This window comes from Scophthalmus maximus, chromosome 1 (genome assembly GCF_022379125.1).
Source record: "Scophthalmus maximus strain ysfricsl-2021 chromosome 1, ASM2237912v1, whole genome shotgun sequence".
In the NCBI taxonomy this organism is placed as follows: domain Eukaryota; kingdom Metazoa; phylum Chordata; class Actinopteri; order Pleuronectiformes; family Scophthalmidae; genus Scophthalmus; species Scophthalmus maximus.
Genome location: NC_061515.1, coordinates 11,224,329 through 11,241,655, shown reverse-complemented (window position 1 = coordinate 11,241,655; position 17,327 = coordinate 11,224,329). Strand labels below are relative to the sequence as shown.

The 17,327-nt window shown below is 41.2% G+C and overlaps 1 protein-coding gene across 3 annotated transcripts in view; it reads left to right on the top strand.

Moving 5' to 3' along the window:
* The window catches only part of LOC118311683 (G patch domain-containing protein 8), a 47,269-nt gene that overhangs the window by 23,795 nt on the left and 6,147 nt on the right, over positions 1–17,327 (top strand). For all 3 annotated transcript variants that reach the window (XM_035635737.2, XM_035635720.2, XM_035635711.2), the window contains 2 exons: positions 11,178–11,315; positions 16,151–16,281. In XM_035635737.2, the coding sequence (XP_035491630.1) occupies positions 11,178–11,315; positions 16,151–16,281 (269 nt within the window). The remainder of the gene's footprint in view (positions 1–11,177; positions 11,316–16,150; positions 16,282–17,327) is intronic.

Sequence of the window (17,327 nt, the reverse complement as noted above, 5' to 3'; positions counted from 1 at the left end):
AGCAGCGTGTGATTTATGTTTATGAGTGTCATCGGCCTAGGAGGAGGCAGAATTCCCAGGCCTGATGAGTGGCTTAATGATTCATCAGCCAGGCTGAGGCAGGCATCAATAATGGATGACAGAGTGGGTCATGCAGGACTGCTCGCCCCTTGATTAAAGTGCTCCACAGCTAAACGCCTCACTTCCTACCTCTTCTCACCCTTCTCTCTGTGAGGAAAAATATAGAAATATGTCTCACACATACACACACACACACACACACACACACACACACACACACACACACACACACACACACACACATAAACACCTCTTCCTCAATCATTTTCCATAGAGCTTAATGTCATCTCACCTCTCACATATGCTAAATAAGCTCTCATCCCTTCCTCATCTCCTTACTCTGTTTCTTCTGTCTTAATCCAATCACGGTGAGAGAAAAAAGGCAGAGAAAGGGGTAGAGAGAGGCAGAGAGAGAGTGAGAGAGGGGGAAAAGGAAAATGGAAAGCGTGGGAGAAAAGAAGAGAAAGCCACAAATGAATGCTTTATGATTTGTCTGTACAGAAATGGAACCTTTCTCTCTGGAGATAAGACAGGGAAATACATGTTCTTTCTCTCCCCTCCACGCACAGAGTGGAGGGAGTCGTTCTCTCTCTCTGTAAGCTGTATGTGGGTGTTGGTGTGACAGGACAAATCTCTGTCTATTAGGAGACATAAACCTCTAAACCCTGTGCTACACAGCCACACATACTAATGCGGCCATATAGGCTGCTGGATAGAAGTTGGGAACGTTAGTGAGGACACAGAAAAAGAAAAAAGATGTTGAAAGCAGAGAGATGTGAGGAGGCAGAGCAGGACATTGAAAGCAGAGTGTTCTGGCGGGATTTCAATCCCTGGCCGGCACGGGGTCTTAACTGCAACACAATCTTTGAGTATACACCAAAACCAGCTTTAATAAAGTTGGACTGATGTGCACCGCAGAGCAAACTGTGTGTGTGTGTGTGTCCTGTATAAGTGTGTGGTGGTATTGAAGCCAACAGTTAATTTCTGCTTTTACATCTGTAGTATCATTAGCCATCCATACACTCATACTCTGATGTGCCAAAGAAAAGATCACTCACTCTTATTGGACAGGCATGACATTATCCCCGATAGCACAAATCAACCACACAAAGCGAACATTCACACAGACACACACACACAAATGCTCACCCGCACTGGAAAGCTTGGAAAGAAACTACATCATAAATTCCTGAAAGAGAGCAATCATTCCTCAAATCACTGACATCAGCCGCCCATTGTTCTTCCTCACTCCTCCTCAGTCTGTTACCCGTCATCCGCTAAGTTTCTCAGTTGGCGAGACTTAGCCGGGCGTTGAGAGCATTGCACGTAATCTTGATCGCATTAATCCTGTGCTTTAAATCTGTCACTTTCCAAACTGATTACTATCATCTTCTTAACTTGTCTGTCACTCTAATCTGTATCATCACACTCTGACAGATTACATTCGTGGTTTGATCACTTAAACAGATAGACACGCAATCCTCTCTGAGGCAGTCAATCATTAGCCTTGTCTGGACAGATAGACAGCACGAGTGTACAGTGTACTTTGTGTGTGTGTGTTTGTGTGTGTGTGACAACTTAACTATGATGTGTATCCATTTATCCATGCAGGGTTTTCAGATGTGTCTGTAATTTAAATGTCAAGAGTATATGGTCCATATAATTCCATTTTTCCGCCAGCTGGGAAAGGAAAGCACTTAATACTGGAGATGACATTTAGCAAGAGGAGGAGAGAGAACCTGATTGTCACACAAATGGAAGGACACATTACTGACAAGTGCTTTTAATGCACAGGAGAGGAAAACGGATATGAGAGAGAAACCGAGGGGAACTCCTAAAATATTGCCCATTAAAAGACTACAGTAATGAAAGACCTGAAATAAGAGAGGTGGAGTGATGGGAGAGGAGTGGGTGAAGGGATAAGACATGAACCAATCCAGCCATCTCAGGCTCTTCTTTTGTCATTTTGTTGCCCTAAGAGCAACTGTGGAGGAGGCGACACAAAGGAAACAAACAGTGCATGTGTGGATGTATGTAGAAATTGCAGAACACAAAGAGGAAAGTTCACATTGCCACGATTTATACCTGCCCTGCTTTGTCTTCCTGTAACTGGTTTGTAATGTTCTCCTTAATGTGCACTGAGAGAAAAGTATTTAGGGAAACCTTCTCCTTTTAGAGAAACAAATGCAATTCCCTGAAGAGCACAGAGGGTGAGTTGCAGGATCATAAAAACACATTAAGACACAGAGGAGGCCACACTTTGTAGAATTCCAGGGTATTTTAGGAATTTGCATGCACGCTTTCATGCATATGTGCTTCCGCCTTGATCCCACCCATACACAAATTGTATCCACATAACAGTTGGAACGAAAGTATGGGTCATGTTTGTTCAAGGGGAGATAATGTGTTAAGATGTCCTCTGCTTTTTTTTCGTTGTCTGTAAGCTATGCTCTGCCCTGGTGAATCAGTTTAACTCGTCCTGCACAAGCCAGAGGCAATGAGCTCACATTATATTCAGAGTGGCATGCACACGGAGAGATTGAGAGAAGAAGAGGAGGATGTTGAGAGGTGGGCAGATTTTTAAGCGTGGCACAGGAGAAGATTGATCAGCGATACAGAGCATGAATAACTCCATGGAAATAAGGAAGTTGTTGAATGGGGAGGAGAAATGGAGAGCGATGGAGAGAATGAAGGCACGGAGGGGTGGACAGATCATGCGGCCTTGCATTGTGATGGACAGGGAATTAAATTTTGAACTCTCGCTGAGTGATCGTTTGGTTGGGCCTTGTGACTAATCATAGATTTATGACTTCAACAGGAGAGCTCTGTGATTTGTCCATGCCACAGGCACACTACTGTAAGTCCCATAAAGCAGTACAGCTGTTTTGAGGCTTTTCAACCTCTCTCATTATTTTTCACCTTCTTTTATATTTAGATTTGATGTGTCACACATTATATATGGAGTCGGGATGCTACCATGCACCTCTCCCTTTCTTATAGACAAGTTGAGAAATCTACAGTATCAGCAGCCAAGATGCCCACAGATATTCTCAGAGCAGATTTATTTTTAACTGTAAAACTCAGTAAATCTACTGGAAACAGAGCATGAAAGCAGCACTTATTGTGTAGCCACTGAGTAATTTGGGTAGTGACAGTTTTTTAGGGGGATGTTTGGATGGTTTATTAGATTTAGAATAAAACAATGACTACAGGGTTGAATAGCTTTAGCTTTAAAGGGATAGTTTGGATTATTTGAAGGGGGCATGAGGTAATGATCCATATTACCTTTTATTATTATAAATGCAGGAGATTTGGGCCAGCGTGCTCCCACAAACAAAAAAAAATCAGTAAAGTCTACGCTATAGTTTGAATATTTTCACACCTTCTTCTTGCCATCAAACATGGTTCTGTGTCGATATATAACAGATATTGTTGTTATGGGGGGGGGGGGGCGGGCGTTCTAAGTCGCCAAAATACATTTTTGCTGTTGTCCTTGTCCACAGCAGCAAACCGCTCAGCTTCTGTGCTTGTACTCCCTCCTGCTTCACCGGACTGGGAGCGTGCCGAGCCAAATCCACCATAATATTCATTCTAAATGAGCAGTGAAATGAATGCAAAATTCCATTAGGCAAACAGTCACTTTTTTTAGAACAGCACCACAGGTCAGTAATCCTAAACATATGGACAACCAAGATGTTTTCAGTATAATGTTCTTGGAGTCCCAAGTAAGTAATCTGGCCTCAGTCCAACTGAACATCTGTTTCATTAGTGAAGATGAGACTGAAAGTAAACAGGCCCTGAGACCGCTGCAGTGCAGGCCTCACAGAGTTGTACCAGGAAGTGTCTGCTCATGTCTGTAGATCACAGACTCCAGTGACTTACTCCCAGCAAATAACTTGCAACATCATGTCAAATTAAAGGCCCTTAGTGACATTGGTCCCTTAAGACTGTGCTTACAATATGAAACTGGACACTTCTATAAACCTGTAGTGTTTAATAGAAGTGGGCATTTATCTGGCAGGGATGTATTGTACTATGTACTATGGATATCTCCTTTTTTTTTTTTTTTTTTTTTTTCATTCCAGCAAGTCTCCAAATTGTATACACATACAAAGGGATATTGGGGGAAATTTCCTTTAAAGCTTGTAAAATAAAACTAGGTAAAAATAAAAATGTTAAAATCCCAGGAGGAGCGCTCCTCATACCAACAAGGCAATAAAGGGCATATGGCAAATTAGCAAATATAATCACTCCATCATTTATTTATTCAGTTTGTTTCTTGCATGCTGCTCAACATGCAAAGGTCAGAGGGAGACAGAACATTTTGGTTAGATTTTGAGTGGGAGGGGATTAAACCAATGCAGGGGATTCGTGGTATGGAAACGGAATGAGTCGTGACACACCAGATCACTGGAATTCACTGTACATGCTTCTTGTAATCTCACATTCTAAAGTACATTGTCCTGTCTAGTGTATTTTAACAGTATGCTCAACAGTTTGTGAGATGCTATAGCTAACTGGTACTCACACATCGGTCCTCTTGGCCGTGAAAACATCTGCATCTGGGGTTTTGGCTCTTGTGGCTCAATATTCTTGTGATGGCCATATTTGTAACGGCTGTGATGATCTGGAGCAAACAATAACACACACACTCACGCAGAAATATTATCAGAGAGTTGCACCTATTAACAAAGGCTGCGACACACACACACACACACACACACACACACACACACACACACACACCAAATTATTAAATGGGTGGAGACTGGCAAATGCAGGCATGTTAAAGGAAGATGTTGAGGCAGATGCATCAGTGCTGCAAATATTAAGATCATTAACACTCAGCTATCCTTTGTGTGTTTGTGAGCATGTGCACAATGTACAGGTCGGCAGAATAATCAGATGTCTCACCACAAAGCCAGACTCTCCACACACGTGCATGTGTGAATGAATGCAAATCAGATATGAAGAAGGAGGGAACACTTTGGAGACCAGCGCAGAAGAAAACAGAGTGGTTGATGAATATATAGACCAAAAGAGAGGGACAGAGTAGGAGGCAAACATATTTTTTTCCTGCCACAAATTAAATTGTTTCTATTCATTACGGTGGCCAAGTTAGGGAGATAATTATAGCTGAAGATAATTAAAAGGCTTAATTGGGCTTGATGAACAGTTATGAATTGTTTATTGAATAGTTCTCACAAGGCACAGTAACAATTAGAAGTTCTCTGAATTCATAAACGTATCATATTCATACGTGTCCCTGTCTCTTCTCTTCTCTTCTCTTCTCTTCCCTTCTCATCTTTTCTCTTTGCTTCCCCTCTCTTCTCTTTTCTTCTCCTCTCTTCTCTTCTCTCCTCTTCTCCTCTCTTCTGTCATCCCTTGCTGAATGTTGAATGAATGCATACATTGCAGGTATTGTGAGGTCTTGTAACTTAGACCTTAATAAAAGCCTGTTTGAGCTATTTAATCATTGTTACACATTTTCTCCAGAGACAGCAGAACAAATGCTTCACTCATCAGACATCACACTTTACATAATCATTTAAATTCTCATACAGTAAAATTACAGTGATATTACAGTAATGTTGCTGAATGAAAGGCAGCACAAATAAATACCTTGATATCTATTCCTAAATTTAACATAATTCTATATTTCTTTACCGATTACCTGATATGAAGCACAAGATAAATTGTACAAATTATAAACGGGTCCATCACACGAGTCAGTTGATTATCACTCACCAGTGTTTTATCAATAATAAAAGAACAGTAACAGTAGGATTCAAATAACAGACCTGGAATGAAGAAATAAAAAAATAAAAAACTATTTACAATTATGGGGATCCTACAGATACACACTGCTAATTGGCATGTAACCCTAAATGGCCCGTGTTTCTATCAGCTCTGCCACTGCAATGACTTAAACAATATTTTCCTCACAGTTAGACATATTCATGAAGTTATAACTTTATTTTTCCTACCCCCCTGCAGGAGGAGTTATCTTCAGTAGAATTTTATATAGTTGAACAGAGAGAATCTCTTACCACCAGTCGTGTTGCTACTGGGCTCAGCTTCTCTCACTTCATGGATTTATTATCCACGCCGAGTGCGTTGCCCCTATTTTCTTTTATTAGTCTGCAATGTGTTTCATGCACAAAACATGCCAATGTGTGTTACAATGTTACTAACAATTATCACATCACATCTGATAAAGTTGCATCTCAATATGTTTGTATTGTTATGTATTTTATAAGTCAGAGGAGGCGCAAATTCATGTTGTTGTAGAAATGGTATCCATGCAGTGACCACTTGCTTAAGCAAATCTAGTTACATTCATTTATCAACACATTGATAAAAGGGTAAAGAAGGACACAGGGGAAAAGGAAACATATTTAAGTGCAAAAACTAGTTCTCCACACCTACTTGATTAAAATAACATCATGTACAGCATTTTTATATCAGAATCGGTTCACAGAGGGGTTATCTCGTACTAATAGGCATGAATAAGCTTTTTTCCCCTCTGCCTCTCCACTTCCTCCGACTTACAGAACTACCTTTCTCTTCCACACTGACAACCCATTTGTTTAAGCTTACAGTTTTAATGATCTCTCCCCACACCGCGTCCCACCCAGAAAAAAATAATTAACCAGGAAATATATCAAATTGAGGTGGCAAAAAAAAAGCCTCTTAATATTAGTGTTTTTGTGACTTCATACACACTCTCTCGGCTGAATCTAACCATCCATGAAAATGCTGTTCAATATTTAATTATAACTGACGAGAAAGTGACCGGTGAGACAAGTGAAACATTTCTGCTCATACAAGCACAAGAAGTGGCTGCTTTTTACCTTTTTTATTTCAATATAATTGAATACATCTATGTAAAATATAATGCCACTAAACATGTACAAGTCACTAACGTTCACATGAAGACTGCAAATTCAGCCATGTGACTATTTTCACTTGTTAAAAGAAGATTCATTTACAGTATTTTCTATAGTGTTTACTTTTGCATTTTACAATCCATAACCAGTTAAATTAAATAAAGGACCTTGTGCATTTGCACTGCAGAAACACTGGGATTTGTATCTACTTAAAGATAGAGCAAATTATTCAGATGATTGTGTGGCATTGCTTCTTTTTGACAAGGTTCCACCTGTCGTCAACTCGCTGTCAAGATTAAAAAGAGTTATGATGGCAGTCATCAAATCAGCAGTTCTAAACGGCAAGGTCACCTGATGATCATTTGAAAAACCCATTAGTCTCTGTATATTGTGCTCACAACACCAAAATATTGTCTTTTTATTTGCTATAAAAAGTCCGACATTCAAACAGCAAGAGTTGTATTTGGCACGATGGAGGAGACTGTGTGATTGCATCAGAAAGGACCCGTCACAGTTTCAATCTGCAAAACTCCCGAAAGGTTCCTCAAGGGATCTTTTCTTTCTGAAGAGGTTTTCATGAATATATTATATATCAGTATTTTCCAGTGCACACATTCTCAGGCGCTGACATGATGTGTGTGTAAAACATTTTTAGTGTGACCTGTTCATTTCCACAGTAGCTCAAGACACAAAATTACGTGCATTTGTGTCTGAAACTCCAGTTATGGTCCATAATGACTCTTACTTGTGGCATAATTTCAGCTATGAAGAGGGATAACATGGCACTTCTCCTACAAATTGAGGATAAGTGAAAAGGGGGGAAAAAGCGTCAATACATATTCACAGCTTTCCGCAAAACACTCACACACATAATAATGCAAACAATCACTGTCCATTCAGGTCTGCAGATATCATTTTGAGCTTTTTCTGAAAAACAGATTTATGCAACTGAGGTAAATTGAGGTCTAGATTAATTTAGCACTGGTATATCAGGTTGACAGGCCGTGACTGTGCATGCATAAGCGCGTGTGTGTGTGTGTGTGTGTGTGTGTGTGTGTGTGTGTGTGTGTGTGTGTGTGTGTGTGTGTGTGTGTGTGTGTGTGTGTGTGTGTGTGTGTGTGTGTGTGTGTGTGTGTGTGTGTGTGTGTGTGTGTGTGTGTGTGGGTGGGTGGGTGGGTGGGTGGGTGGGTGGGTGGGTGGGTGTGTTGGATGTGAAGATGTGTTTCTATAAGTGTGTCTATGCATTTTTGGTTAGTAGGAGTCACATGACATATTTACATTTAAAGCATATGAAAGCTCTCGTATGATTTTTGTATTCAGCAGGAAAAGTGGAAATCGCATGTCTGGATGCCTCTGACATAAGCAATTGTCACACATACACCATATGTCTCCATGACTTACGAGGACATAACATTGATTTAAATTTCCTGGAGTCTTACTCTGACCATGGCCATAACTAGTACTTGCCTAACCCTAAGCCTAACCTTAAAAATATCTTCACATTATAGTTGAATGATTTATATAATAGGGTCCCCATAATGTGATATTGTTAAAAGCTTTGGGTCCCCACAACACACATAAAACCTAGACCACACACACACACACGCAGCACACATTTTTTCATAGATATATTTATGTTGTGTATATATATATATATATATATATATACACCTCACTGTTCAAAATAATTACCCTGAAGGGGGGTGAGAAGAAAGGGTTAGGGGGGAGTACATAGGCAAGTGCACACAAAAATATACACAAGCTCACATGTACACGTATAATGAGCACACATATGAATACATGCACATATAAACAGCTCCCATGTAATCTTGCATGAGCCCAAAGGTTGACGAATACACAGCATTCATTATCTCAATCTCATCACCCCGGCAGCACTCAGAGTAGGGCCGCTCTGGGTGATTGGATCATTTCCTGATCGTGACTTAAGCCTGCAAGACAGATCAATACACACACACACACACACACACACACACACACACACACACACACACAGAGAGAGAGAGAAAACAACACAGGATCAATGTATATTAGTTACCTCTCTGTTGATTTAAGTATAGGAGAGTTCTGTCAGCCTGGTCTTTCTTCAGCCGCCCTAACACTTCACCCGTTGTGCCTCTATGACTAGATAGGGAAGGTCAGGAGAGAGGACATTTTTTTCCCCCTGTATGTGTGTGTGTAAAAGTGTATGTGCGCAGTCAAAAATTGCATTGATGTTGTTTGGAAACGGATGGCATGTACAACAGGGATTGTTTGGTGATAGCGGGGCTGAGGTGTGTGTGTGTGTGTGTGTGTGTGTGTGTGTGTGAGGGCAGGCAGACAGGGGTCATTTCTCCTCCTCCCTGCTATCCTCCTTCTCTTTTTCCTCCTACCTCTGTTCCTGTGCGCAGGCATATTACTGAAGCAAATTGGGGCCAATAGACTCTGTCACTGCATGACCCAGGGCTCACCAAACAGAAAAGGAGTGAGCCAGAAAGAGCGACAAAGGCAAATAGAGGGGGGAATACAAGGGGAGTTAAAGGAAAGGAAGAAAAAATAGGAGTGAGTTGGAGGAGAGAAAAAGGGGTGTGGCGAAGAACAGCTAGATTTAGAGGGAGTGAGAGAGTATGAGATGGACGGAGGGAAATCAAGAAGCAGAGGAGGAGAGTAAGAAGTGACAACCTCAAATTAAATTCCCATCATGTCAGTGTAGAACAGAATTCAATAGTGTTTATTGGCAGCCCCTTGCCTGAGGGAAATTACATTCTGAAGCAGAGCATGGCATGAATGCACACACTCACACACTCACACACACACACACACACACACACACACACACACAGACACATGCACATGCACATCTATTGTACACGACACTGTACTTGTCCTCAGACTGAAAAAAAGGCCTCTGGCTGATGTAAGCATGCAGACAAGGGATTTATCCTCTGAGGTCAAAGCGCCATTTTTACAGTGCACGTGTATGTTAATCTGTATAAGGGGCCATCAGGGACATTATTCAGAATTACCATGCATATAATCTCATTCACGCACTATACTGAAAAACTTTACAATCACATACACAACTTGAAAAGCTACAAATTAAAAAACAACAGAAACCTTGTACACCACCGGAAGGCTTTCACACATACTAATAAGCTGTGATCATATACACAACTGAAAATGCTCCTTTATGATATTGTGATTTGGAAGAGGATTTTGCTTAAAACCCAGTGGCTACCCACCATGTCGTCACATTACTTTGTGAACTGCAACTTTGAAACTGCATTAGAAACCCAGATGTGCAACAATGACATTTCCACAGGAAACACACGGCAACTTCAGTACAATAACATACAAGGTTACTCCTCATTAATGTGATATTTTCCAATGTGCACATTTATTCAATTTGCTACAAAGATTGAGGTTTTGTATAAGGTTTCCAATATTGTATGTGAACTAGTTTTGTTTCAAATATATATATATATGTATATGCATGTTAATTCTGAATTAAGTCCCTGATGGCCCCTCACATATCTGTCAGTCATGTGCTATTTTATGCAGATTTATGTGTGACATTTACAGATGTCTCGTCAAATGTGAAAAAACTAAATGACGTAAATTGTCCTAGCAACAACAAGGCAATAATGAGAACAATAAAAACAACAAACTATTTTAAGCAATACGTAGCCGTCATGTGCAAGAAGGAAAAACATGGTGCATTGAAACAGTCTATTTAGAAGTATTTTTTTGACATTTGGATAGAAAAGAATCGGGGTTGTGCTTTTGAGAATCCACAATTGCATTTTTTCTCTCTGTAGTCAGACAATTTGCCATTATAGTACACACACACAGCTTTCTATTATAGTGGTTGTATTAAATGTGTCCCCAGGCTCAAATTGCCATGAGCACAGGTCGTCAGTGCCTTTGTCCAACCTCCAGCAGCTGCAGCAGCACAGGCAGCATACTTTAATAGGAAGCCGTTTTATGTTTTATGCAGAGCACATGTAGAGGCTATTACTGCTGATGTCTCTGGGATGCAGATTTGCTCTAAATGGCTAACAATCTGCCATTCTTTGGACAAGCCTCCCCCAACTCCTTGATCTATATCTCTGCCCCCCCTCACTCTTTATGTCTCTATCTCTTTATGATCAATCTCGACTCTCTCTCATTTTAGTCGCCCGATCCCCTCAACACTCACTTGTCTCTCTCTCTCTCTCTTTCTTCCTCCAGGAGCATGCAGAGAGGGCTTTGGGCTGCTCATTGGAGGATTTGAAGGCTCTTTTCTATTGTGAGCTGTGTGACAAGCAGTACCTCAGACACCAAGAGTTTGACAACCACATCAACTCCTACGATCATGCACACAAACAGGTATATGCAATGCACCGGCACTATGGCTAGACACACGTGCTATGCAACACACAAACAGACACACAAGCAAACTTTTTTTTATCTCTTGCCATGGAATTTGGGTGTCTTAACATGATGAGTGTTGACAGAAAACTACATTACATTTCCATGTCAAACCGCCCACAGGGTACAGTTTTCCAGCAGGTAAGAGTAGGAGTGTGACAACTGCATCATCTCTTACAAGCACACACACGGAGAGGGGGAACACCTCAACTTGAGGCAGACTTACACACGAAGCTCTGCATTTATACTTTAAAATTCCATTAGTACAGATAAGATATGATGAGATAAGATACACTTTATTGATCACAAAGAGGAAAATGTATGTACCAGTAGCTTGTAGTATAATATCAAGCATGGAAATAGAGGAACTATAGACAAAGCAAATGGAAAAGTAATGGGAAACACAAACAACACATGAGGTATACTGTAACTCATGAGGTACCCTAACTTTCCCTGATGAACTTTCCTCACACATTCCTAGCAGGGAATGCAGGGAAAGCATTCGGTTCTAAAAAGATTATATATGTCCAGTGACCTTGACCTGTATGAAGGAAGGCACTATGTACGTGAACTTGAACATGCCCAAGATGGGAGCATGCTATACATAGTTTCTGCAAAATCCAAGTTTTTTTTTTTAAAGAACTGCTCATATCAGTAAGTTGTCCCAAACATAGATGGAAAGTTCACTGTATGATTCCTCAGGGAGTAAATCCTCAGGACATACATACAGTCTGCAGAGCTCAAGCAGAGGCAGATTGTTGTACGGACGGTTGCTTCACAGCTCAATTACTTCATGCTGTAAGTTGTCAGGCACATCAGTGCCACATTGAATGGCTTAAGAAATATATTCCATTTATTTACATATTATGTCCCAAAACCTCTTGCCAAATGCATGAAGGCGTTTTGCACGCTCACCAGCATATGCACATCTCCAAGCAGGCATTTGTTCTTGCAGAGTAGGAAAAATCCAGTGTTTGCAAACGATGCACAATTTTACTTTGTCCGGTTCTAGCAGCTCTGCCGCAGCAGCAACAACGACAACCCCCCCCCCCCCCCCCCCTCCCCCAAATTCTCATTCTGATGAGCTTTTAGTTTCCAAGCTAAACTAACCTGACCATAACAGCATCTCTCTGGGAATGCTGTCTTGGGAAAGGTTTTTTGTGAAAGCGGCAAAATCCTGCCAAAGAGCATCAACTTTATCCAAGAGTATTTGCCCCCGCAACTCATCCAGTTTAGCTGCACGTTTCCACTTGTAAGGACGCTGGACATTGCCTTTTTTTTCACTGAGACTGCGTCCACACGATTTAAGAACATTGGCTTGTCTTTTACTTCAACAAGGAAAAAAATAGTCTTCCATAAGAGAAATCAAATTAGACTTATCTGGGATTTGAGTGGGGTGGTGTTGTGTAAAAGAACTGTCTACACCAATCAAAGGTATATAACACTTTACAAAAACGCTTTTTGTAATTTGTTTTACTGCTGGGGGTCTCTGAGCCCCAAAACAGAGGGAAAGAGTTCTGTGTGCATTCTTATAATAGGTGAAACAATGTTAGGTTTTCAGAGCTGTTAAAAGACCAAAAACACAATTCACTTTATTTAATTAGAATCAAGGGAGTAAAATGTTTCATCCTTTGCTGAGCAGCAGGTTAAGATTAATCAAGTCGACCAGACTGAAAACAGTGCACGGCATTTAAGTATCACTTAATCTTCGAGTCCCAAATCTATGATGGATGGAGATCTTTTTTCGCCAGTTTATAATTGAGAGCAGTTGATTTGTAGCTGGTACATAAGTATACTAAATTCAAATTATTTTTCAATTTGTACTCCCCTTCAAGATAAAAAATACATATTCTTTACCAAATAAAACATGGAGCTATTAGTCATAGCTCAAGTATGATTCTGTTATTCTGGTTTGGAAAGGATGAGGCCAACAGACCATTAGCAAAAAGGTCCGGGAGCAGGTTTTCTCCTGCGTTCTGCTTTCACATCCATTTTCATACACAACCTCCACTCTGGACTAACAAGCTGAAGGTTCTGCTGATGGCACATTCTCCTGCGGCTATCTGTTGTCATGCCAAGACATACACTCACAGACAAAAACATACAGACATGCGCTTGCTCATGTACACAATCGTCCTCAAATGCAGGCAATCTCTCAACCAGGCCAAGCCGCTTCCCACTTCTGAACGCCCACACTGTGCAACATGAAATAAACATTAAGTAAGACTGTTCCTCCTCTGTCATTGTTCTTTGAAAATGAATTGAAGCAACTGCAGGCCAATGTTAATGCTTTGTTTTAGCCAGCGGCAGGCACATGAAACAAGCTGCATTTGCCTACTGAGCTGACAGTAGCCACTGGCACAGTGGACACACACACACACACACACACACACACACACACACACACATGCATACACTGCCTACCAAGCAGACAACAGATGAAATTCTAGCTTCCCTGCAGGAATATTGGCTTTGGGGGAATGGAAACTGAATGCGTTTGCTCTGTTTCTTTTCCTCGTCATCGATTCAGGGATAAACACATCTGAATAAGGCGTTTTATCAGCATTTACTGCTGATTACAGAAATTGCTCATTACAACAGAATTATACTCCCTTTTAAATAAAGGAGTATTCAAGTCTGACTCATTCATAGTTGCCTCAGCCTGAGCACTCCTTAACACATCTAAAGGAATATTGATCGAGGCTTTGACAGACGGATTGAGCTTCACAGCGCATAGCTAGACTGGCATGTCGGAGGGAAGGAGTGATATCACTTCCCGCTGTTGGGGACATGGCGTCGTCTTTGAAGACAAAAGCATCCGCTTTAAAGTGTGAAACAGAAATATCTCTGCCCTACGTGTGCGCAGAAAATGGTTCTGTGTACAATAGTTTGTTTGGCTCTAAATAAAGCTACAGGTTTGCCTGCAGTGGGACTGGTTTTCAAGAGAGAACAATAACCTGGCAGAGTGCAAATGCAAGAGGAAGGAGAGGTATTCATCTTTATAAATTCCAACGACTATAGACCGCTCTTGCTCTCAGTCATTGCCATGGACAGCTACATGACTAAGACTCTGATCTTTTCTTCCTCCACCACTTCTCTGGCTCCGTCCGCGATAGTTCATTATGTATGTCTCTCTGCTTGAACATGATTAATAATTCCCATAGAATGAGTTTGGCATCAAACCCCCTCATAGCTCCTTACCACACCCTAACAAATACACACAGATTTTCCTACATGATCACACACATCTACGATGCAAAAGCCCTGTAATTTAAGACATGTATGTTTGAGGGATACAAACCCACAAGTGGTGTTCCGTGGGCACATATTAATGCTGTCTCCAGTGAGCTGACATTGGGATGTTAAGCATCGGGTGATAATGTAAAAAGACACCCGCTTGTGTAAGACTCAGCTGAGATTAACCTGACGACTGTCAGCCCCTGCATAAGATCTGGGTGTGAAAGAGAGTGACTGTATAAATAAATCTGATGTCTGAGGGGCTAATTTGATGTGTGCATATGTGCATGTGTGTGTGTGCGTGTGCGCGTGTATGGGTGCGAAAGATCATCAAAAAGTGAGAGTGGTGTAATCCTGTTGCAATTTAGACCACAGAATAAGTTCACAAATATATAAAATAAACAACATATTCTGAATTTGTAAGCCACGGGTGGATTTCACACTGAGGTAGCTAAAATGTACTCAGAAGTGAAAAGAGAATAAGACAGAAGATAGGCGGGATGGTGGTGCACAACATCGCAGCTATTCCCAAACTCCAGAGTCCCTCCTTAGCTTTCAGACACATGTCGACACACACACACACACAAACACACACACACACACACACAAACAACACACACCTGCCAAGCATGGATAAAGGAGGGATTAAAGTGTGTCAGAAAAGGAAACCAGAGAGAGAGAGGCATGAATCATTGTTTTCCTTAGAGGACTTGCGCACCAGTATGGACACATTCTTTCACACAAAGACATGCACATGCGGAAAGACACACAGACACAAAACAGAGCTAATTGTTACTTTTTCTACACTATAATGCAGGTGAAGACCTACCAGTTGGCTCAAAAAGAAATCACAGTTGCGGTTCTTTTTCAAGTTATGTTTTTTGCATTCGCGTACATGTGTGACACACACACACACACACACACACACACACACACACACACACACACACAGTTTATACAATGGTCCAGCTTTTTTCCAACTGAAATCTTTTGCCTTTATAGTTTATTTTGGTAATGATCAGTGCCTGTGCCTTTGTGTTTGGTGATGTGTAATTTCAGAATTGGCAAAGCAATGCCTTAGGTAATCTCCAGTTAAAAAAGCAGATGCCATTGGATCAGAGACTCTCTCAAACTGGGCTGGAATGACTAATTAAGGGTTGACCTTGTATGCCACTAAGAGAGGGCAGGGCAATGAGAAAGATGTCAGTCCAACAGACTCAGAAGAGCATCATCACAAGTAAATCACTCACATAACTCATCCTAACTGCATCTGTAATCTACTATTAACCAGTTGGGTTGTGTTTGCTCTCAAGCTGTGTGTTGGAGGAGAAATGATTTCTTCCAGGCTGAATGGAGTTAATTGGACATGAGCGTTGGAGGAGAACATCTGCATATGTTGCTGATTGATGTGGATGGTTTGAAAGACAGCTGCCTGGCTCAGAGAGCTTCCTAAAACCAATCTCTCTCCCCTCCACTTTGCCCCACTCTCACATCCCCCTGCATTCCACATTCTGTCCCCCCGTCTTTCTATGCCCCTTCATTTTAATTTCCTACAGAGGCTCAAGGACCTCAAGCATCGGGAGTTTACTCGCAATGTGGCCTCAAAATCATGGAAGGACCAGCGCAAGCAGGAGAAGGCTCTCAGACGCCTGCACCAACTTGCACAGCTGCAACAGGAAACTCAGCGGTGAGTTGGAGGTGTGTGTGTGTGTGGGGGGGGGGGGCAGGAGTCCAGAGGGGTTACCGTGTGTCACATCCATCAACATTTCTAAGATTTGATGGATGCATTCACAGATGTGAGAGCACTCTGTTGGCCTACATAGGCCACAGGTGAAGTAAATATAACAAGACACATTCTTGCTAACAGAGAGTGAATGATGTGTAGGAGCAGGAACCGGAGTTTAAGAGAAAAATGAATAGATGGAAAGAAGAGGTTAATAAAATGAATGACGCAAGTTCAAAGATGGCACTTACCTCGGGGTTTGCAAGCAATCAAAATAACTGATCAAAAAGCAACGCATCACTGGATCGTACCCATTACCTGTGCAAGTAAATCACCAGACTCTTTTGCAGAAGAGGACAAAATAGAAATGATTCATTTGCTTGGATAAGCTCTTTTAAAGAAGAGGGCAGAGGGAGCTTTTGTTTGGTCCTGGAGACGACGGTTAGAGGAAGAAGAGAGCTCTTATTTCTTTAAGTTGGAAAATATTATTCAAAGATGAACATTATCAATCCATCAACAATCAGTTAACGCAATAACTGATGCCCAAAACTTACAAACAACGTCTGCTCCACCTTTTCTAAGAATAATAATAGATGAAAATTATACTATATGTTTGCTTTTATTAATTCCACAAAGGAGGGTAAGCTGTTGCCTGTCCAGGGTGTAGCCAACCTGTCGCCCAATGTCAACTGTTATCACCTCCAGACACCCCAATCCCCCCATCCTACCCCCCACCACCACAATGATAAGGGGAATGATAATGAATAATTATGGAATATTTCTCAACTTAATGGCTCAGAAATAGATCTTTGCGAGTGGCTTTTATCACTAACAGAAATCTCTGACTATATAGGACTTTTGAAGGATAACAAATCCCCTGGAACAGATTAGTTTATCTTCTCAGTTCTGTAAATCATTTCCTCCGCAGTTGGCCCCCTTCTTTTAATGCTGTGTTTAACGAGAATATATCAGCCGATGCCTTACCTTTGAGTGAGACTTAAGGCTTCACA